At 42.7% G+C, this 24942-nt stretch overlaps 1 protein-coding gene across 4 annotated transcripts in view; it reads right to left on the minus strand.

Moving 5' to 3' along the window:
- Positions 1-24942, minus strand: part of GIT1 (GIT ArfGAP 1) — a 1727505-nt gene that overhangs the window by 413057 nt on the left and 1289506 nt on the right. For all 4 annotated transcript variants that reach the window (XM_044054459.1, XM_044054456.1, XM_044054457.1 and 1 more), the window contains one exon: positions 8819-8936. In XM_044054459.1, the coding sequence (XP_043910394.1) occupies positions 8819-8936 (118 nt within the window). The remainder of the gene's footprint in view (positions 1-8818; positions 8937-24942) is intronic.

The raw sequence follows: 24942 nt of genomic DNA on the forward strand, positions 1-24942 counted from the left end.
TGTATCATAGGATACAAAGAGTTGGTCAGATTTTCTGAAAACCTTAGTTTTATCCAAGTAGTAACATAGTTGCCTGTGAAAGCCCAAGGAGTGCAGGAGTCTTTCTCCTTTGTTCTGTGGATTTGGAAAGAAGGTGGGTAAGTGGATGGTTTGATTTAGAGCCACACTGGATACCACCTTAGGCATAAAGGAGGGGTTAGTTCGTAGAAAAATCTGTCTTGATGAAAAATGAGGAAGGCTCTACTGCCATTAGTGCTTGAAGCTCTGAGACTCTTCTGGCTGAAGTTATTGCTAGCAGCAGGGCAGTCTTCCATGATATAAACTTTAAGTCAGCTGAGAAAGCTGGTTCAAAAGGAGGTAGCGCAAGTTTTTCCAGAACAAAATTGAAGTCCCAGGTTGGTGTAGGTACTCTCCTGGCAGGCCTAATGTTTTTGGCCCCTCCGAGAAACTGCCTTAGAAGCGGATGTGAAAATAAGGGAGGATCCGTGTTGTAGTGAGCTGAAACAGCTGAGGCGTGGATTTTAATAGATGAAAAAGAAAGTCCTTTGTGTAACATCTCAGTTAAATACTGTAGAATCTGAGGTATGTCTGGCTGAAGGGTATTTTGGCCTTTAGCTTGGTTCCAGGCGCAAAACCTTTTCCATTTGTCTGAGTAGGCCTTCCTGGTGCTGGGCCTCCTGGCTTCCAGAATAACATCCATAACAGCTTGAGAAAGAGGAGCTGGCTGGTTGCTTAGGTGATTTGCCATGCAGCCAAATTTAAGGTTTTGAGCTGGCTGTGTAGAATCTGACTGTCTTGCTGTGTGAGCAGATGAGTGATTTGTGGTAAAATCCATGGTGGGCCCTGGGTCATATTCCTTAATAGTGGGTACCAGTGCTGGCGTGGCCAGTCTGGGGCAATAAGTATCATTCTGGGTCTCTCCATCCTGACTTTCAGCAGCACCTTTGTGAGAAGGGGCAATAGAGGGAAGGCATATACTGTCAGGTTTTTCCAAATGAATAAGTGCGCGTCCACTTTCCAAGCTTGATGGTGAAAAGTCCTTGTACAAAATTTTGTTAGCTAATAGTTTTGGGGGCTGGCAAACAGGTCTATGTCTGGGTGCCCCCATTTTTGAGTTATCATTGCAAATACTTGTGGATCCAGTTTCCACTCGTGGGGATCCATGATGTTTCTGCTTAGGTCGTCTGCCAATGTGTTCTTTTTTCCCGTCAGGAATTGAGCTTGTAGTTGAACTTGGTAAGCCAGTGCTGTGTTCCACAAGGTCATTGCTTGCCTGCATAGAGGGTAGGAGTGTGTACCCCCTTGTTTGTTTATGTACCACATTACAGTGGTGTTGTCCGTCCTTATTGTAAGCTGTCCTGGATGTAAGAGGTCCTTGAAGGCTGTTAGGGCATTCTGTATAGCTAGCATTTCTTTTTGATTGATGTGCAGATTCCTTTGATCTGCAGCCCATATGCCTTGAACGCACCGTCCTGCCATGTGTGCCCCCCAGGCATAGTCCGATGCATCTGTTGTCATAGTTTGCCTGGCTGGGGGTAAAGTGAAAGGCTGACCCTTGTTGAGGTGACATGCCTGTGACCACCATAGAAACTCTTGTTGAAGGCAGGGAATGAGAGATATCATTGTCTCCAAGCTGTGGCTGTGTTGAGTCCATACGCTTTTTAGGTACCATTGTAATTTCCTCATATGCAGTTTTGCAAATGGTATTAGTAGTATGCAAGATGCCATGAAGCTCAAGGCCTGCAGAATTTTTCTTGCAGGGAGTTGGGTCTTTGTTGCCATTGTTTTGAAGTATTGAGTCAGTTGTAGCTGTTTGTCTGGCGTCAGATAAGCCATCTGGGCCGTTGTATTCAAGCTGGCACCCAGGAATGGCATATTTTGTGAGGGTACTAGTTTTGATTTCTTTTCGTTTACTGTGTACCCTAGGCAACTTAGGTGTTTTACAAAAGCCAGATGTTGTAAGAGAATGTCCTTGCTTTCTGCTTGGATGAGGCAGTCGTCCAGGTATGGGTATATTTGAATTCCTCTTTGTCTGCAGTATGCAATTACTGGTGCCAGGCATTTTGTGAAGACCCCGGGCGCAGTGGATAAGCCAAAGGGCAGTGCAGAGAATTGGTAATGGGTTGAACCTGCAATGAAATGGAGGTATCTTCTGCAATTTTGTCTGATAGGGACATGCAGGTATGCCTCCTTGAGGTCCAACGTTACTAGCCATGCTTTCTTGCCTAACATGGGAAGAAGCTGCTGTAGTGTTAGCATCTTGAATTTGGGTACTTGTAAGAAGGTGTTTAGAATTGAAAGGTCCAGAATAGGTCTCCAAGCATTGTCCTTTCTGGGGACTAGAAAGAGCCTTGAGTAGAATCCTTGGCCTTGCTCCTGTGTAGGTACCAGTTGAATGGCTCTCATGTCCATGAGAGCTGTAATTTGTTTTTGTGCCTCTGCCCATTGATTTTGTGGCGGGTTTGGCATTCCTTTTATCGTTGGTAAGGTGTGGAAATGGAATCTGTATCCTTGTGAGATAATGTCTAGGACCCATTTGTCCTTTGTGATGATGCGCCAGTTGTCTGAAAAAAGTGCTAATTTTCCTCCCAAGGGAGCTGCCAAGAGAGTTTTTGCTTGGCGATTTGAGGTTTAAGTCATTGTGTTTGCCGTCTAGTAGTTTGGGACCTGTCTTCTCCTCCCTTCTGTGTTGCAGTGCCCCATTGTCGAGGTTTGTAATGGGTTTGTGCTTATCCTCTGCCCCTTGGGCGTCTGTATTTACCCCTCTGTGGTCTATCAGTAGCTGGAAAGGACCAATTTTTTGTTGGCCAATTTCTGCTGAAGCGTGGGGGCTGAACCTGTAAGAAATCTTTGACCGTCTGCATAGATTTTGCCTTATCCTCCATTTTCTTTAAGACTTCTGCTTTAACCCCAAATAGGACATCCTGCTGTAAGGGTGCATCTAGTAACTTTGCTTTAACATGATCAGGCAGAGTTTGTTCTTTTAACCAAGCATGCCTACGTATAACAGACCCAGTAACAGCTGCTCTACAGGAAGCTTCCAAGGAATCAAATCCACATTGTGAAGTATGTTTGCCCACCTGTTCAGCTGCATGCAACAGATCCTGCATTTCCTTCAATTCGGACTGTTGAGGGTGTGTGCTCATCTTTTGTTTTATTTGAGACATTAGGAATTGCTGGTATTTAAGCATGTGAAATTGACAATTTAGTGCTCTCATAGCTAGAGTGGCTGAGGTGTAAACCTTCTTCCCCCACCTATCTAGTGCTCTGGAGTCCCTTTCAGAGGGTACAGGATTTTTAGCCATGGAAGCCTTAGCCCCTTTGGGACCCTGGAAGATAGTCTCTGGGTCAGCAACAGGGATTTTATAAAGGAATTTGTGTGAGACAGGCACTCTATAGTATCTATCTGGTTTGGCTGGAGCAGGAGGCAGAGAATCTGGATTTAGACTAGATTCTAAGTAAACATCATCCACAATGTCTAAAACTGGGGGGATAGCACGTGGTCTGTGCTGGGGGAGTAAAAGAAACTCTCTGAGCCTTTTCTTTGAGTCGGAGTAGTCCTGACCTTCCCAGTGGAAGTGTTCCCTCATGGTATGTAAGGTTTCCCCAAAGGAATAGTCTTCAGGGGGAGAAGCTGAGGGAGTGGAATCCTCAGCATCAGAATCTTCATAAGGGGGAAAGGAGTAATCTTATTCTTCAGAGGAGACTGAGGAAATAGACACTTGATCAGCGGAGGCATAATCCTCCTCTTGTCTAGGCCTTTTGTCGGGTGGGGGTTGGGAACCCCTGATTAAAGAAATCAAATCTTCAGCCATTTTAAGCATCTGTTTCTTAGGCATGGGGCCTTGAACTGGAGACTGAAGTGCAGTCTTTTTTGGTTTTAGAGGAGTCTTAAGCTTAGCATAAGATTTTATGGTGAGAGTAGTCGGTCTGAAGACACCTTCAGAAACCGAAGGTGTTTCTGCAGCACCGGCTTCTTCTGCAGTGTCGTCGGTAGGGCCTAAAGAAAATGGCTGCGTCGGCCTAGAACTCTCCGCCAGAGAATTCGAAGCGGTCTGGGGTTCCAATTCTGCAGTAGCCAGGAGCTGCGTAGGCATCTCACTGAAAACCGGTGAACCGGCGACCGGCCCAGCCAAGGCCTTGGAGTCTGGCTTCGATCTAGGTTGCCTGTCCTTATCTATGCGTTTTTTGTGCACGCCGGTAGTCGGTTGCTCCGACGGCATAGTGTAATTAAATTTCCTACCGAAGTAGTGTCGTGCGAAATCAAAGCGTCGCTTTATAGTTCGCTTATTGAACCTAGCACAAAACCGACAACCAGTGACATTGTGGTCTGGGCCTTGGCAAGGTATACAATAAGAATGAAAATCCTTATGAGGTATTTGCTTCCCACAAGAAATACAACTGTTAACTTTTTCTGACATCGGTCTGAGGCAAGAAAAGTTTCCCCAATGGGGTACTTAGCTTTACTGAAGACTTCGGATCTGAAATTCGACTTCAGAAATCTCAGGAGTTGGCCGACTGGCACTTGCGAACTGCTTCTGCTTCAGGCACCGCGCGGCAAGAAAGACTGAAGAAAATGGCGTTGGATGCCTCCTATATACCCCTGGCACACTGACGTCAGGGAAGAAGCGACAGCAACCGACGCTGTACCAAGACTTTGGAATTCAGGCCGACTGCGGGACCGCCTGACGACAGGATAACCCAAGTGTGATGACTGCAGCAGGGTAACACGATGAACATCTGGCATAAGTGGAGCCAGGCATGAAACTGGATGGCAACACCTAACCCCGCCGCCTGTGCGGTTCCCTCTGTGGCATGGGAGAGGAAGCGCATAGAAGTGTTGGCTACAGATTTTGGGCTGGCCATTCGTGCATCGAACTTCTTCCTGTCCTCTGCGAGGGGTCGACTCCGTGACTTCCTTAACCAGATCTCTCTGGAGTCGAATGATGTGTGCCATGTAGTTCAGCTCCCTCACACAGAAGGTCGCTGAAGCATAAACTCGCTTCCCAAAATGATCCAAATGCTCTCGACTCTCTGTCAGGTGGATGGACCGTAGAACTCTCCTGCGAGAGTTCCTTCTTGGTGGCCGCCGGCACCAGCATAGCATCTACAGGGGACCCCTTGTGCCAGTGTAACTTGTCTGAGGGCAGCTTAAAACCTTGTCCGGGCACTTGGGTATTGGCTGTACAGTGTCCGGCTCTTTCCACACCCTAGATGTTATCAAATCCACAAGTGGATTGGCAAGAAGGGACACCCAAGAGGTAGATGGGCCAGGCCGAATGCCTCCAGAAACACGGACTCGTCAGAGGTTGGTTTTGGGGTGGACCACCCCTCTCTTTGGCGAAGGATCTCTATGAGGTCTCCAAAGGAGATATCCTCGGCGGGGGGTGATCTTGGGGAACCTTCCCCTTCATCCAGGTCCATGTCTTCAGTGAGGGACTCTGGAGGACAGTCCAAGTGCCTCCTTTTAAACATATGCTTGTGAGGGGGCTCCTCAGGGGGACCATCTGTGGAGGCCTCGCAAGCAAGTTGTTCCAAGACTGGAACTTCCTAGGGCACTACGGCTATGGGTTGTCCCTGAGAGGGCAAGATGGTCGGACCTACACTCAAGGCCACGGGGATCTGAATGGACTCCAAAAACGAAATAGTCAGAGGCCTCCACCCTGTGAGTACTCTGTCCACCACATCGAATGCCAAGGGGGAACGGACCTCATGGACTGACCAAGCGGAAGCCGCTCCCCCCAATCCGACCAGGGAGCTGGGGCAGAGCATCTGGGAGCAGTGATGCCAAGGGGAATGCTTCTCTCCGACAAGCTCGGAGCAGAGAGCACCCCCCCTTGGATCCCGAGGCTATGGCTCAAAGTGCTTGGATCGATCCAGTCAGATCGACACACTCAAGGCACTGGCTGGCGTCGAGGTACAGGGTACCGTCGGCGCCGACCCCTTGACTCAGATCGTTCTCGGATCCATGGATTCCGAAACCACAGGTCGGATTGGAGACGAAGTGATAGGTCTAAACACTGGCTGAAAGGAGCACGGTCTGGTGGGAGAAGGCCCCGGCAAGACTCCCATCTGGATATGAGTGTGGATAAACCTCCGCATCATCTTCTCCATCTCCGCTTCAGACAGGCTCTGTGTAGAGTGGGAGGACGTGGCCGAAGTAGGCTGGGAAAGCCGGTGGGGAGAAGGTCTGGGGGCGACCGACTAACCTGTACCTCGGGCTCAAGCGAAAACCTATGGGACCTGAGCCGAGGAATCACTGGCCTGGAAACAGGCTTAACCTTCGGCGGGTGGCCGGCCTCCAACAAGAGGTCAGGGGAGGCTGGTCCTTCTTGGTTTTATCCCCTACCACAGGCTTCTTGGCGAGAGAGTGAATCCCAGAAGCCGAGGAAGGGGGAAGACGAAGCAGCAGCCGCTGCTTTACCAACAGGGGAAGATGGCACCTCAGTCCAGCAGAAGAGGGCAACAGGCACTTGATCAGCTTGTCCCGCCTGTCCTTAATTGCCCTGGGATTAAACCCAGAGCAAATAGGACAGGGCGACCGGAGGTGAGCCACCCCCAAACAAATTATGGTCACACACTATGCACCTTTTGAAGCCTGGCTTCGGGGCGTCTGCCATGCCTCAGCCAGCCCAAAAGACACCCACACACACACCACGTGGAAAGAGAAGAGGGGAGGAAAGATAGTAAAGCCTACAATTTATTTCTACAGAGAACCCCGAGAAAGGACAGAAGAGGTTAGACGAGAAGTTTTAGATAGAAAAGCCAAAAAAAGAAACCAATTACTATTCGAAAAATAATGCTAAACGCTATGGAGCTCAGACCACGCTGCTTCCTCTCACGCGGCAAATGAGATCTCAAGGGAGAAGTAAGACAGGGGGGGTATTATGGGAAAGGGGAGGATCATGGAGCTCGGAGCAGTAGCTGGAAAATGCAGCCGTGTAGGATCTAACGTGGATCCGAAGACCCACAGGTTGAAGAACAAATGAAGCAAAATACTTCAGACCCACAGTTATCCAGCATCTACCAATACCCATGGGTGCCGGTTAACTCAGAATTTACTGTAACACTCCTAACGTTGTAGTGACCAACTGCACATCAATCTGGCTTATATACAAGTGCACTTTAGTATCTAGGCTAAAGAGAAGTGAAAATGCAGCATAGGTCTGAGAAAAAACAATAAAGGCGAATAAACTTGCTGCTGGCTATCCATCAGTATAATTTTTTTTTTTTTTTTTACACAAATTTGCATTAATGTCAACAGAGCTTTAAAATGTATCCCATCCGGTTTTCTTCTTTTCTGACACCAACAAATGCACCTCTTGTAGGAAACCTAAAATGTTTCTAAGCTCCTTTTATCACTGTGCTCCCACCTGAGACTTCTCTAAGTATCATGCTACTTTTCTGGGAAAACTATACCAAGCTGCAAGATGACATAATACAATAAATGACATGGTCATTGATTGTCCATCAAAATGTATTTCTTTATAGGTGGTTATTAGGCTAATGGCCCCAGACATATGGTCTACATTATAAGCAGATCAAAATCAGCACCAACTGCCCCTATCCAAGAAGGTCACAGGTGAAACACCTGGGGTGAATTTGCAGATTCCCATCCGGTCGTTCAAGTTACACTTAAGGGTTAATGAGGGACTCTGTTTAACTTGTACTGGAAATTTATTCCAGAGGAGAGGCAACCTCTGGGAGACATATCTGTCCCTCCAGCAAGTCCTGTTGATGTCACATGCTAGGTTACGGTCCCTAGAGTGAGTGAACCGTGTACCATCTGACTTACAAAGGTGCAGCACTTCCATTAAGGCAGGATCAGAGGTTGCTCTATATACAAGGCAGAGGTCGCCTCTGGGTAGTCTATAAGATACAGATTATAGTGACAGTGATTTTAGTTTGTCCACCCAAGACATGCGCTGAAGACCCTGAATTTTCTTGTGAGGAACCTTCGAGGTCTCTCCAGTTGCTGCACTTGCCTGTTTAGGTACATACCAAAGGGAGCACTATACTCTATTATTGGCCTGATGATGTTGTCTACATTCAAGGCTACCAAGGTGTTGACTGTACTACTGTAACAATTCATTCAAGAGTGAAAGTGGCATGCAAGCCATTCACACTCCTTCCATCTCTCCTTCGGTGCAAGGTTACTAGAATAAAGAATGCCATCCCAAGGACTAATGCACTGCTTCTCTATCAAACCAAGAATGGGTTATATGAAAATGTGCTTTTTCCACTCTGACATGCAGGGCCAACTGTATTCATTCTAACGGCAATTTGGGCTCAAAACAAAGTTACATTTATCAGGGGATCTGGATGAGATCTAAAACCAGAAAGAGAATTTTATGAATAAATAGAACATTGTCCTTTTTGCTTGGATACCATCAACCACATCAAACTGCAGCAAAAGTAGCAAAATATGACGCGCTTTCACTAAAACTTTGACAACATGCACTTTTACAAAACAGCATGGTACTTGTCTGCTGTAATCATGGAAGACAAAACACTCTGCTGTTTCTTCCAAGACCAGAAAAACTACAAAGTACATATATGTCTTGATCCTGAAATGCTCATCTCACTTGAAACAGATGAAATATGCAACATTAACAGGTGCAGTATCCAGCCTACCTAACAACCTTCCTGAAGGGTGTAGGGGGTTTACAATAAACAGATGCTTGTGCAGCAAGTTAAGAAGAACAGCACTAGGGCTTAAAAGGAATGAAGAGGTCCAATTAAACATAACAAATGATTAAACATTAAGTACTGTTTTATGACAGCTGACAAAGTAATGCCTGACAGCAGAGGTCCTTACCTGGGGGGTTAATTACCGGTAAGCTTTTTCCCTGCTGTCGTCTCTTAGCATCACTAAGGATGTCAATGATCAAAGTGGCAAACTCTCTGGCATTAAACCTTGCGAGCTTCTGTCTCCCCTGCAAAAAACAGCAAGAAAAGTTATAAAGGACCAATCAGTAAAATTATTCACTGGTGTATTCCTTCATTACAGACAAAAAAATATGTAATAGTGATTAAAAGCACTTGGGTACAACGCAAAGATGGAAATCTATCACAGAACATAATGTAGATGTAATCTCGGCTATTACCCTGCAGGTTCCCAAAAAAAAAAAAAACAGGGAAGATGGGATTGCTATAGATAGGGTCATAGGTTCATAGATTAGTACTAGGCTAACTGCCCTTATGGGCCATTTTAAGCCTAGCTAATTATCCCATATGCGATTCAAACCCTGTACCACATGTCTGTAAAGCAAACACCTTAACCATTACACCAACCACCCACTATTCTTCAAGAAGTTTTCAGAGATGTAACAAATTGGTAGGAACCAGCAAGCAAGAGAGGCATTACAAAAAATGTAACATTTTAACCCAAGTTTCTCAAACTTGACAATACTGATATGCCTCTCAACCTCTTACAGCAAGAAATCTAGACAAATCCTAAATTAACAGGGGTACAAAGGCCCAAAAATAGGGGCAGATGTTTTAAATATTGCTCTTATAAAACAAAGTTGCTAGGACAGGATTTATGTTACCATGTATTTCCTGAAGGATAGGACGTCAAACTCAAATGCTTGTCATTAGTGACTTCAATCCTCAGTGATTTACCAGAGAAACACACATTTTATGAGGAACAGAACAAAAAGACAAGAGAAAAGCTGGGCAGTCTGAAAATCTAGACAGTTGAGAGGTATGAATATTTCTAACTGCTTTCATTGTAAGTGGATAGGACTGTGATCAGAAAGAACATACTAAACACTGTAATGGGAGGGCTCAGCTGATGAGATTATATTGCAAACAGCTTTATTTTAAGTTGTTTTTGTTGATCAGGATAGGCAGCCTGAACCAACAGGGACATTCATGTAGTTTTAACACAGTATTTTACACAGTTTTTGGAAAGTAAAAAACTAAAGTGTAGTATTTTTCAAAAGTTAAATTCAAAAGGTTGGTCAAACTATGAATCATATCAGTGAGGCCTATGCAACGTTAGGTAGTTTGGGAAAAGGATTCAAGGCTCGTCTCAGTTGTGATGAGACTGGATAACAAATTTCATAGTTTTGCTGTACCAAGAGTATAGAGAATAATTACTACTTTGACTTGGGCATGGCTAACTTTTTGTTGGAATTATTGGCTTTGGAGACAATATACTCATGTTTGTAAGGCTGGGTACTGGTTGATAATGTACAAGTGCCACGTAGTTTGTGCACCTAACCATTCCATTTCCTGAAGGGAGACAACTTCAATTTAGTTGGAAGATTTGCTGCATATTTAGTATTTTATTGTATCCTTGTTCCAAATTTATTTTGCTGACATGTTTAGCTCATTAGATCATTTCTGAACATTTACTACCAGGGAGTAATCATGGTAAGAAAGAAGGAAAAAGAAAAACACTTTTGTATTAAGTAGTTACTGTGCTGCTAGCAATTTTGGCTTGGATGGAATTTCAAGACAAGATAAAATACACTGCAGTTGCTATCAACTCATGCTTGATCCGAAACAAAGGTGTTGAGAGTAGTAACAAGTGTACCTCTCCCACTCAAAGAAAACAATGGCCAAATCAGGGGCTATTGGCTCCCACCACAACACCTTTCCTTATCAGAACTAAAAATGGATCAGGGCTAACTACATAAATTTGCTACTACTTTGTACTTGCCTAAGTCAGAGTTGTACAATGCTAGAGTCTAGCCACATCTACAGTTATAAATGATTGATCATTTCAAGAGACATGCAATGCCCAGTTAATATACCACTGAACTGCCACCAATACGAGATGTCCCCCACTTAAAACCTGGGTCAATAGCGAAGGAGCCTCAATCCTCACTACTGACTCCAGTGTGGGAGTGTCACAGAAAACACCAGAGCACACGAGTAAAAATTTCCACAATTTCCCTTAAGAGCACAACAGGAACATGCTCTGTTTCCTGGGACTGGACTATATACACCTCTGTCCACCCCAAATGTAATCCCTTAATATACCCTTAAGAGCAATGCGCTCCAATTTAAGATCTGTGACTGATCACACTCAAAAGTAAATTCAAATCTCACACCCTCAAAACACTCATGGGAAGCCCGAGACAAATTTCCAGCTGTCCCCTCCCCAATACAAAAATGAAATGCTGCCACCAGAGTCCAACAAGTCTACACACCCTTCAAAGGGTGATCAATTATTAAATGATGGCTATGACCAGAAGCAGCCAGGCATTCAAGATGACCTGGGGAGTAACAGGTATAAACACTCTCTAATCTCTAAAGAATACACCGATTGTCCAGCCACAATGTAAAGTAATGAAAAACATTTAACAAGTAAAATTATTTAAAAAAAATGTAAATCAATAACTTTCAATAAACACCAGAATTCAATAATGGGAAATTTAAAACTAAAACTGTAGGACAGAACCCATCTTAGAAAAGCTATCTAAACTAAAACTTTCCTAATCTAACTAGAGAACACTGTTCCCTGATCTAATCTTAACATCAAGGCAAAGGCAGGCTTACACTTTTTAGAGAGTCCTTTTTTGGGTATCCACTGCACAGCACTGTGACTGCAACTCAACTAACTGCCCTTCAACTGACTTCAGCAGTCTCTTTTATAGTCCAGGTTAACAGTCTCAACTGTCTTATTTTAAAAATAATGATCAGCTGTTTGAAAGAGTTCTTTTTCCTGTCAATCTGTTCAAATAATCATATAGCAACCAGGAACATTCTAATGACATGACCTGCTGATCAACTGATTCTCCACAGACAGTTTTGTACTTTAAAATCTCCCTCACAAACATGTGCAATTATAATCTCCCTCACAAACATGCAATTAGAAATGTTAACAATAACAGATTCTTTAAACATTTTGTATAGACAGGTAAATACTCAACATTTTAAAAACGTATTTACATTTTCACAATTAGACATGCTGACATACAAGTTAATCTAAGAATATACACAAATCTCCTGCCAGACATGCTAACATAGAGGAGAGTTTTCATTTTCTTCTCCAGACTCATTTAACTTTTCCAGAAAAACTGCCAAGTATCGCTTATAAACAAACAGTGAAATTGCATGAACAGTAGTTTTAGCATAGAAAAATAAAACAGAGTCTGGACCAGAATTCATTTGGGGGGGGGGCTTTATCAAACATCTTTGTGAATTAAACAGGTCTGGCATAGCACAGTCATCCAATAGCTGAATGGACTGCTTACTGATCAGTGATGTACTCTAAGGTGCAGATATCAATACACTTTCCTCACTGAAAATTTCTTAAAATAAATGCACATATAGAGCCTCATTTATATCAAAGATCCATTCTAGGCTTGGATATATATAATTTTTGGGCAGGGGATACCACCATATAAATCATAAGAACAGAACTATTTTAAAGTTTCAGTTTTAGGTTATGCCCTTTAACACTTTCAGAATATCGCCCATGAGGTCAGAAATCTCCTCACTGTGAAGGAAAACATTCTATGTGCTGCTCAGCAGGACAAAAACATAAGGATTAAGCCATGAAAGCCTCTAAATCCCATCTCACCTACCCCTATACTAAGTGACCACCCCAGCTGTTCACTGCTCCCACACATTACTAGGTGGACTAAACTGAGAGCACAGGGAGAGAATTTAACAGAATGGTGGGAAATGCATAGGTAGGATGCAGTTATGTACAACAGTCACTCTCCGTCTGACATATGCATTTTTATCACCCTACTGTTTAGGGTAATTTTAATCTATCTTTTGGCTCTCCATTTCCACTGCTTAAGTGATCAGCATTGACTAAATACCATCAAAATGCTGTGTTGGTATGAACATCTTGCAAAGAGGACACTAGGAGGTCTTTGTGAATAATCCGAAGGACCTACCACAAAAGAAAATAGATAGCTATTGCATTAAGCAAGCAAAGCAAAATGTTTGCAGTGTCCATACCAGTAACTATAGTCATAGTCCATCAAAGGCAATGGTGGAAAACTTAGACGTTTAGTGTTGAGCAACCACCACATGACAAATGTGGGTCTCGTCACCATCGAGTATCAATGTTCACTAGGAAGAGGTGAAGGACACAGAGTCCATGTAAGTGGTTAAGCAAGAGTTTAGCAACAGTAAACCTTGGTATACAACTGAAAAACAGTTATAAAAGGTATTCAAATAAACCAGTGCCCAAGTACTCAAGGGTTAAAAACTGGCTATACAATTAAGGATTTTATAAGCCCCTTTTACTTTTATCGCTGTTTTACAGTGTTTGCTATCCATGCTCTGTGTCGTAGCTTAATGGCAAGGATTAATGCACTTATTTTGACACATTCAGCTAAGAGGACTTCACATGATTTCTTCCGATTCTCTGGCTATGGCTTTTTTATCTTGTTAGGAAAAAAATGAAAACTATGGAATAACACAGTGCAACAGAAAATGAAATGTTAGCAGTCCTAACAAACATTCCATTATCTCACAATCCAGTAAGCATTCCCTTAAGATTACACCAGACAAAACAGTGTTCCCGCTCCCTGATGATTACAACAGGGAGAGAATATACTGCTTCCTTGGTCTTTGAGGACATTTTCCACTTAAGACCATTTATTCACCAAAATAAAATATAAAGTACAGTTTTGTACCTACCATAAATGTAGATGTTCGAGTGTTCACCCTGCTGCAGTCATCACACTTGGGTTTGATTTCTCTTATCAGGGGTTCTCAGCCTCCTCCTGACAAAAGGCCTAGACAAGAGGAAGATTCTGCTTCCTCTGAACAACTGTCTATTTCTTCGGATTTCTCTGAGGACCAAGACTATTCCTTCTCTCCTTATGAAATTTTGAGGACTGGCAAACAGGTCTATATTTCGTAGGCCCCATCTTTGAGTTATCATTGTAAATATTTGTGGGTCTAGTTTCCACTCGTGGGGATCTTTGATGTTTCTGCTGAGGTCGTCTGCCAATGTGTTTTTCTGTCCTGGCAGGCATTGAGCTTGTAACTGCACTTGGTAGGCCAGAGCTGTGTTCCATAAGATTATTGCTTGCCTGCAAAGAGGGTAGGAATGTGTGCCCCCTTGTTTATGTACCACATTACTGTGGTGTTGTCCGTCTTTATTGCAAGTTGTCCTGGCTGTAGTAGATCCTTGAAGGCTGTCAGAGCTTTCTGTAGAGCTAGCATCTCTTTTTGGTTTATGTGCAGTTTTCTTTGTTCTGCAGTCCATAGGCCTTGAATGCATTGCCCTGCCATGTGTGCCCCCCAGGCATAGTCTGAAGCATCTGTTGTGATAGTTTGCCTGGGTGGGGGCAACGTGAAAGGCTGACCCTTGTTGAGGTGACATGCCTGTGCCCACCATAGAAATTCCTGTTGAAGGCAGGGAATGAGAGATATCAGTGTGTCCAAGCTGTGGCTGTGTTGAGACCATACGCTTTTTAGGTACCACTGTAATTTCCTCATATGCAGTTCTGCAAATGGTATTATCAGAATGCAAGATGCCATGAAGCCCAAAGCCTGCAGAATTTTTCTTGGAGTTAATTGGGTCTTTGTTGCCATTGTCTTGAAATATTGAGTCAGTTGTAATTGCTTGTCTGGTGTAAGATAAGCCTTCTGGGCCGTTGTGTCCAAGCTGGCACCCAGGAATGTCATTTTTTGTGAGGGTACTAGTTTTGACTTCTTTTCGTTTACTGTGTACCCCAGACAATTTAGTAGATGCTTCACAAAAGCCAGATGTTGTAAGAGAATGTCTTTTCTTTCTGCTTGGATGAGGTAGTCGTCCAGGTATGGATATATTTGAATTCCTCTCTGTCTGCAGTATGCAATTACTGGTGCCAGGCATTTTGTGAAAACTCTGGGCGCAGTAGATAAGCCAAAGGGCAGTGCAGAGAATTGGTAATGGGTTGAACCTGCAATGAAACGCAGGTATCTTCTGCAACTTTGTCTGATAGGGACATGCAGGTATGCCTCCTTGAGGTCCAACGTTACCAGCCATGCTTCCTTGCCCAACATGGGAAGTAGCTGCTGTAGTGTTAGCATCTTGAATTTGGGAACTTGTAAGTGTTTAGAATTGAAAGGTCCAGAATTGGTCTCCAAGCATTTTCTTTTCTGGGTACTAGAAAGAGTCTTGAGTAAAATCCTTGGCCTTGCTCTTGAGTTGGTACCCTTTGAATGGCTCTCATGGCCATGAGAGCTGTAATTTGTTTTTGAGCCTCTGCCCTTTGATTTTGTGGCAGGTTTGGCATTCCTCTTTTTATTGGCAAGGTGTGAAAGTGGAATCTGTATCCTCGTAAAATTATGTCTAGGACCCATTTGTCCTTTGTGACCATGTGTCAGTTGTCTGCAAATAGTGCTAGTTTTCCCCCCAAGGGAGCGGACAAAAGAGCTTTGTTTGGCCAGCTGAGGTGCAAGTCATTGACTTTGCCTTCTGGTGGGTTGAGACCTGTCTTCTCCTCCCTTCTGGGTTGGAGTGCCCCATTGGTGAGGTTTATACTCAGCTTGTGGTTGTCCTCTGCCCCTTGGGCGCCTGTATTTACCCCTTTGAGGTCTGTCAGTGGCTGGAAAGGACCAATTTTTGTTGGCCAGTTTCTGTTGAAGCGAGGAGGTTGTACTTATAGGAAATCTTTGACTGTCTGCATTGATTTCGCCTTATCTTCCATTTTCTTTAAAACTACTTCTGCTTTAACACCAAAAAGAACATCCTGCTGTAAGGAAGCATCTAGTAGTTTTGCTTTAACATGATCAGGCAGACTTTGTTCCTTTAACTAGGCATGCCTATGTATAACTGATCCAGTGACAGCTGCTCTGCAGGAGGCCTCTAAAGAATCAAACCCACATTGTAAGGTATTGTTTGCCCACCTGCTCGGTGGCGTGCAACAAATCCTGTACTTCTTTCAATTCAGATTGTTGAGGGAGGGAGGTTATCTTTTGTTTTAACCGAGAGATCAGAAATTGCTGATACTTAAGCATATGAAATTGACAATTTAGTGCTCTCATAGCTAAAGTGGCTGAGGTGTAAACCTTTTTCCCCCATCTGTCTAGTGCTCTTGAATCCCTTTCAGAAGGTACTGGATTTTTAGCCATGGAAGCCTTAGCCCCCTTGGGACCCTGGGAGATAGTCTCTGGGTCAGCTACTGGGCTTTTGTAAAGGAATTTGTGGGAGTCAGGCACTCTGTAGTATCTGTCAGGCTTGGCCGGGGCAGGAGGTAGAGAGTCAGGGTTGAAACTGGATTCTAAATAGACATCATCCACAATGTACAAAACAGGAGGGATGGCTAGAGGTCTGTGTTGGGGGAGTAAAAGAAACTCTCTGAGCCTTTTCTTGGAATCAGAGTAATCCTGACCCTCCCAGTGAAAATGTTCCCTCATGGTGTGTAAAGTTTCCCCAAAAGAGTAATCTTCTGGAGGGGAAGCTGAGGGAAATAGAGTCCTCAGCATCAGAATCTTCATAAGGAGAGAAGGAATAGTCTTGGTCCTCAGAGGAATCCGTAGAAATAGACAGTTGTTCAGAGGAAGCAGAATCATGCTCTTGTCTAGGCCTTTTGTCAGGAGGAGGCTGAGAACCCCTGATAAGAGAAATCAAACCCAAGTCTGATGACTGCAGCAGGGTAACACGATGAACATCTATATAAATCTTTGCAGGCCACATACATGGTGCAGTATTTACTCATAAGTTGCCTCCTTTTTCTTGGACTCTAATTTTATTCCTTCAGCTATATGAGAAGGCACAGTCCAATCCTACTTTTACAACAATTTGCTATTATCATTCTTTAAATGGAGTGAATAAAGTAGGAAGAAATTAAAAACACTATTATATCTATTTGATAGAGGGATTAAGTCTTTCCTTATTCGTAATCCATTTGTCTATCACAAAGTAGGTCACCAAATAAATGGACAGCAATTTCAAGACCAGCCCATTCTACCTTCATGCACCAGATCAAGTTTTTCATCCTTTTCATAACCTTAGTATCAAAACAGTCATCTGTAACTATGGCAATAATTTCTTAAAGAAATAAACCACTTTAAACTATTTTACACAAGTAAATGGTTTCCCCTCCCTTACTACCCCTCAAATATACACAACTATTTACACAGTACTATTTATATCCATTCCCTCCCAAAATCTCATCTACTATTGGGAACCAGATTTCAAATTCCATATTGCTTTCCAAAATTACTTTGCAAACTTCTTTAATGAGCCTTCTCAGACTACTTTTAAACTCCTCTCTTTTGCTGTAGGGGGCTATTGACCGCTACTGCTCCAGAGCTTCCCCCATTGCCTTATTTTTCTCTCTTAACCTCCTTACTCCTTTGGTTGTTCTTCCCATTTCCATTTTCTTTGGAGACTTGCTTTTTAACCTGCAATCCTAACATTAACAACTGCCTAGATAACCCTTTCATTTCCAGCCATACTGCCCTCAACAAATTGAGCAGCTCTTCCCCAAATGACTTTAGCTTTCACATTCCCAGAATATATGGCACCAGGTTCCTCTCTTCCCTGCATCTCCAACATACTTCCAAGGTTTCTGGAAACATTGCAGCCAATCTCACTTGGGTATAGAAATACTTGTGCAACGTTTCCAAGCAAAGATTATACATTTTCTTGCCTTCATCAAATACCTGGGAATTCAACATTTCTTCTCATTCCTTCCAATTTCCACTGAGCTCTTTTACCTCATTCTTTCTTTTTTTCTCTATCTTTTAAACACCCATCATGTCAACAAATTCTGGTCGAGGTGTTTAAAGCTGGTTATTTCTGACTGGCAGTTCACACCCAAGAGTAGTTGTTCAAGATGAATTCCACCTTTATGATAGAATTACAAAACAGTGGTGACTAGAATAAGTCTGTAAACCTCGGATTGCATTTTAAATGCTCGGATAAATGCCACGTTCCTTTTAACCACTGCATACCTCGAGCCTGACAGCGAGATTTGGAAAGTTCAGATGTTACTTCCCAGATGCTTCAGGTCAGGCTGCTGGCTACAATGTGCTAGTCTGTGCATTTATCAGGCTGGATGGCCTATAGCCCACAGTTAGGAGCATGTCTGAACAGGTAGCTGATGTATCACATTGCAGAGGAATAACCCATTAAGTAGTTAATGACCTTGAAACAGGAAGGCTCTTGTAGGACATTTTGTGCAGTGATACTGTCCCCCTCTCAATGGTTACATCTTTTACATAAGAACAAAACCCGTTCTGGTCAGTAACATGCTGTTCAACCATTTCAAATCAAAATTTAAAACAGTTTAAAGCAAAAGGCAAACCAGATACCATCTGGACACTGAGAACATATGCCTTCTCCAGTCTTTTTGTTCATTCAGGCAGACATTGGAAACATGAGGCCATTTTATCACCAGTTCAGAAAGAATTATCCTAAGAAAGCAAAAACAGTCTGTCCCATTGTATTGTTTAAACAAATGGACTAAATCAGAGAGGGCATTTTCCTGGAACTGGTTTTGACCCATCTGAAGATACAGCAACAAGCCTCAAGATAAACGGATGAATGCTAAAGTGTTTGGTGGCCATTTAAATATTCTGGCAATCCAAAGCAGTCAATCACCATGCAAGTAAGGCATTGTTAGACTTCACATCCTACAGAAAATGCATACCAACAATAAAGCATCTACAAAATTCACTACACTACCACAGTGGACTCTCTGTGGTTTATAATGTCACACAAGACAAACACATTAGTATAAAGAACAGCTTTCACTCTTCTGAACTAAACTGTTAAAATCCAGGCATACTCCTCTAAGCCAATAAATCAAAGGGGTACACAGACAATATACAATTGTGCTGAGCAAAATGAGATAAAGATGGCTCAGTGCAACCTAGAAATGAATGGGATTCACATGAAGTTAAAGATGCAGTTACAATATAAAGGATTCAAGCAGTGGTTTTAACTGTGCAAGGAAAACCAGAAGGAAATCCCAGTGCAGCCACTGGTTTAAAAAAAAAAAAAGAATTTTCCATGACTGCTTCCTCCCAGCTGTGATAAAGTTAAAAACCCTTCACACTGGGCAGCAGCTGGATGAAGTATGTGTTTATAGACACTGAGCACTTATTTATAAATACTTACAACACACGCACATAAGCTGGAAGTGTTGTAAGTAGCCAGACTTTCAGACTCAATTGTAGGTGAGTCAGAGAGAGAGGTGAAAAATAACTTTTCTACTGTCAGCTTGTGGTCAAGTACTGCTTCAAACTATCAAGGGAGTACTAAGGTTACATTCCACAGATGAAGTCAGACCACTACAGAGAGCATGAATCTCTTCCCACAAATATCCAAAGCATGCCATCATGAATATAACAAAAGTAAACAGAAGCCAGAAAATCCAGCCCTGCTGAGCCAACAGTTTCCTTAACTAGTCTAAAGACACAATGCTGTAAATAAAGAGAACAAATGAACTGACCGAAACTGCTAAAAAATGCCAAACATCCACCCACACAAGAACCTCTAATGTCTGGCACTTGCACACTGCATCTTTTACAGTATGAACATACAAACTAATAATCAGCTATGAATGTAATTAAATCACGAACTACACAAAGTTTCACCATGCTTCCTAAACTCTTTCAAACCATTAACACTAAAATATTTTTTATTAAATTCTGTAGACATTAACATTAAATAAAAACGGTATATAATGAAGAATAACAAATGATGATTAAACATCACATACATTTTCTGCAGTAATATGTCAGTTTCAGCAGCATTCAGCAGGTCAAGTTCTGGAGCAGCTGGGAGTAAGAGAATGGGTGGAAGTAAGTGTCAGGAATGGCTTGCTCATTTCGGGAGTGGGATGATTTCTATTTGCACAGTGCTCCAGTACAAGTGGAGAGAGAAGCAAGTCACAAGTCAGGGCAGACATGAGCTTGAGCACACAGCAGGCATGAACATACACACACATCAGGGAACAGGACATGGGATTCCCTGCAGTGATATGATGCCTACATTTTCACCAAAAGGAGGGCTTAGGATATGGGAAAATGCCTCCAAAGCTTGTGTCAAGAATGAAGCATGTTGGTGAATGCAGGGTTGGATGAACAGGTCTCCTTCAGGACACAGTCAGATGAATAAGACAGAATGACACATCCAAATAAAATACCAGCACTGCAGAGTGTGAATTTTCTTAGTTTTTGTCTGTGGACCTGCAATACCTTTTAGACTTTCTTGCTCTACAGTGCTGAGGTTTTATTTGGATTTATCTTGGTTGGTCATGCTGCTGGAATGTGGCTGCGGTCTTGTGCATTGTTTTGGATAAGCCAGACTGACCCAGCTTTCAAGACTGAGCGCCCTTGGTCCTAGCAGGATTAGACAGACGTGTATCTTACTGGGGGGGGGGGGATAAGCCACACATATCTGAATATACCCCTTTGTGACAATGCCAGCAGAAGCAGCAACACAGGCAGAGACATAAAATCACCTCAGTGTTTCACCCTTCCAAGGGTCAGGGTCATTAGCTAGCCAGGCCAATGCCTATGAATTCATAAGAAACAGAGTGACCACTGCTGCTCACAGCAGTTAGTCTGATAGGTAAAATTATGCCCCCCCCCCTTCTTATAATGGTGTTGCTAAACAGGCCACTGTAACCAGAGGCACAGCTTCCCAGGTGCGACTCCATGCCCAAAGGCAAAGCCAACCAGTAGGTCCTCCTTGTTTGCCTAGCCAAACCACTATTCACAATTCTGGTCTAAACAGGGGCAGCACATGTTGCATGTCTCACCAGATTCCCTCAACCCTCTCCTCAAGGCAAGTGAGTAGGCAGTCTCTCCTCATTCCTCCCCTTCTCCATACCAGCTCCTTTGGTTGCCTGGGCTAGTCAGGCATTTATCCCTCTTTCCATGGGAATTGGCAGTACAAGTTTTTTAAAATAAAAGGCTGCCTGCTTTCACAGCTCTGGTTAGTCAGTCCTAAAAGGCAAGGCCAGACTAGTGTATGTGAGCAGACTTAAGAGGCATCACCTCCCTAGAGCCCAGAAGTGGGATATCCCAGTAGGCAGGTCTCAGGACAGGCACATCTCCAAAGGGTGATGTCACCACAGAGACCAAGGTATGACTTCCCATGAAAAAAGTGAACACTTCTTAAGTAGGTATTCTGGCTCTCTGGTGCTCCATCTCCAACTGGTTTTCTGACACGCTGCTAACCATAGGGATTCAGAGACACAGTCTAGTATAGCACTGGAACTGCGGCTGTTAGTTCGTTTCAGGCTACACTCTGGTACTCTCTAACCACAAGGCTGCAATAGGATTGGGATGTCAGACAGTAATCCCAGCATGTCTCCTGGGCTGGAGAGGAGAATCATAGGGGAATCCAAGGAGGCACAGCACCACCCAGGATGATCGGCCCCCAACCATGCACATGCAAGGGATTATGTGTGTGTGTGTGTGTGTGTGTGTGTGTGTGTGTGTGTGTGTGTGTGTGTGTGTGTGTGTGTGTGTGTGTGTGTGTGTATATATATATATATATATATATATATATATATATATATATATAAATTTGACATCTCAGCCAGCTCCATGGCCTACAGGATAAAACCCTGATTAAGACTCAGATGACCCAAGTTTGAGAACTGGCCTGGATTCTGTGCAGCCAGATGAGCAGACAAGAATGATGAAAATGAGGCTGCTCATCTCGCCCTGAGAGACAGCAGTAGGGCTTGTTTTACCTTGGGGAAGTGAACCCAGGAAAGTACTCCCAGCTGAAATTGAGAGCTTCCTGGTTTAGATAGCAAGAGGCAGGTTCTGAGGGGTTATGAGAGAACTGTGAGCTAATAACACGTTCTCACTCCATACATTATACAACTTACCCCTCAGGCAATTATAGAGGAATGCATTATCAATATCATTGGGGCACACAGAAAATGCATCCCTGCTGGCTGCTTAGGCAATGACCATAACATAACAGAAAAAAACAAATGCTGCAGTGGTAGATCTGACAGTCAACACAAATGGCATATAGACACACACACACATATATGTGTGTGTGTGTGCGGCATGACAGATTTTTAAAGTGTCACTAATGGAGAAGTAAAGTCTATCCAAAGTAAAATAGCCATGCAGTTATATTGGTCTACTATGCAATGACAGGCTAAAGACATTCTTCTAAGTGGTGAGAAGAAGTTTGCACAACTCTCAAAACACATTTTTTTTCCCCACAGTTTTCCCTTTGCACCTTTTTGGAACACCTAGAAGTACTGTGAACATGTAATTCAAGCACTGTAACATAAACAAAAATAAATGCAGCACAAGAAACTATCTGTAAATGTAATTTCTGTATTTTCAGCAGTATGGTACTAATATGAAATGCCCATAAATAGTAAATTCTGGATATTGCTACTATATTCTGGGAAACCATCCAGGAGCGACCTTAGGTCAGTTGGTGCCCTAGGCAAAAGGCCTCCACGGCGCCCCCCCCCCCACCACACTACCTGGTGCCCCCATCCTGGTCTACCTACTCAAATAAATACTGAAAAAGTGCCTCTGCTAGAGTGGCACCCTAGGCGGCCGCCTAGTTGGCCTATGCCTAAGGCCAGCTATGAAACCATCAGACAGGCACTTAGCAAATCTACAAGAAACAGTGAGACAGATGGCGGCAGCAAACTTTATCATGTCCCTGTCCACTAAAAGGGCCAACTCACTGAAAGTTCTCTTCCATCAATGTTGACGCAGCCCTACGGTTATTATGTGTATGAAAGCATGTAAGGGGAAACTACCCACATGGAAGGTTACAGAGGGGTCTATCCCTTCTCTGTGAAAATGATGGGGTTCCACCTTCTTTTTCTTTTATCAGGGAGAAGCACTTTTGAACAGTGTGGTCTGTGATGAACAGGTTTTGATTAGTTGTTTTAAATCCATACACATCTTAGACTCATTTTAAAGAAAATTTATCCAACTTATCTGAGAAACAAAAATCCAAGGAATGTTGCACCTTCTGCACAAAAATATAAATACTAAAACTGTAAGGGGACTTGGAAGGGTGCAAATCAAATTACTTAAAAGAAAGTAGGAATTCAGGAAAGCACTACTGTGAGCCGAGAATGATACAATAACTCAAAGGTAATGTATCCCTTCTTGCAGACAGGTTTGAGCTCATCTGAAACACTCACACCCACCTAAACATGCACGCATGCATAAACTACCCAAAGAGTTGGCACATCAGGGCAACAGTGCTGCAAGATAAATGGTGGAAAAGAACAATGTGCTTGCTCAATGCCTTCACTGATGGTTCTTACTTCAGAAATTTGATCCTCCCTAATTAAATATTTCTAAGACTCCTAAAAATGTAGTAGCATATCAGACCCACTTAAAATTTAATCCATTGACAGGTGATAAACCATGACCACTTTTACAATGATGACCATACTCATATTTGATATAAATTTAAGAAACAACAGATGTTCACTCATGAGAAGGCTACCGTAAACCAAAGGAACATCCTGCACTATATGTGTTTTGGCAAACCTGCTCTCTTGTCCCTATAGTTCAACAGGAGGAACTCTTAACAGTGCCAACTAGGACATGAGGCACTGGAAAAGGAGAGTATGCTTAGCTACTCCACTCCAGAAGCTTGGCTACCATCCCTGAAATAGCACAGCCCATTAGATAAGAAATAAAATATATAATATGACAAAACAACATACATATAATATTTTATACATGCACATATTCTTGTTTATATTACTCTGTCAAACGGCACAAAGTTGAACCTCAGAATGAGTCTGTTCAATGGAATCACAAAACATCAAATCACCAGAATGGGATAAATGAAGCAACTAAGATGAATATTTTAAAGAATGCTAATAAAACTGAACAAATGTTATTCACTTTATGTCAGAAATTGTTGATTTACTGACAAATAATGAGAATACAGACAAACTATATAGATATCTTAAGGTAGGCAATCCAAGAACACCAAAGATATCTGGTATACCTAAAATACATACCAACATCACCAATCCCTATTTTAGACCTACTGTATCAGAAAGTGGTTTTAAGACGGAACCACTTGTCAAATATATCAATGGGAGGTTAAAAACATTTATGTAATTACGGATAATTTGTTAAAAGACTCCTGGGATTTTTGTTACATACCCTTAATGGGGTCGACTATATACCTGATGTACTTCTAGTCACATCTGACATCAAAATCCTTTTTTTTTCACTCATACCACATAGGATTGGAATGGAATGGTTTATGGATGACATACTAGATTTAAGGAATTGTCAGCATTAGATATCTTAAATTCTTTGAAATTTTATGGAAATGGTGTTAAATAACTATTTTGACTGAGAATTTTTTTAAGCAAGTAAGTGGGGTAGCAATGGGGGTAAGCTGTACCCTCTTCTTGCTAATTTAGTTTTAGCATGGTGGGAGAGGAATTCTATCTACAATAGTGCTTACCAAACAAAATGGCAAACATATATGCACTTTTTAGATGACATTTGTTTTGTGAAAGGATAGTAATTGGAATTTGATGAGTTAATTGATTACATTAATCAGACAACTGAATTTTTAAGACTAACTCACTCTTTTTCTAAAGTGGCTAATTATTTCGATGTTATAAAGATAAGAAAGTACAGTTGTGTAAAATCTTAACAGTAGATCTCCTTCTCTTCGCTGTTGCATTATTCTTTACCTAACAGATCTCTCCTGTCAAAGCTAGCCCAACACCTAGCCAGTATACCAAAGCCTTTAGAGTTCTTACAGGTGTCAAATGTCATACGTATGCTCCCTGGGCAAGGCTTAGGGCATAAAGGTGACGCACATGCTCAGTACCGAAAATGCCCCGGGAGGAACATAATATCCATAGGGGCAAGGAAAACATGTGCACCCAGTAGGAGAAAAGAAGATGGCGATGATCCTCTTGACCAGAAGGACAGGGAAAGAGTTAGAAAAGAGGGGGTAGGAGGGAGGGTGGGAATACTGCAACAGAGAAGGACATCTACTGTTATGGTAAGATTTTACACAACTGTACTATGCCC

Source organism: Protopterus annectens, chromosome 13.part0, assembly GCF_019279795.1.
Source record: "Protopterus annectens isolate FY-2018-M chromosome 13.part0, PAN1.0, whole genome shotgun sequence".
Taxonomy (NCBI): Eukaryota; Metazoa; Chordata; order Ceratodontiformes; family Protopteridae; genus Protopterus; species Protopterus annectens.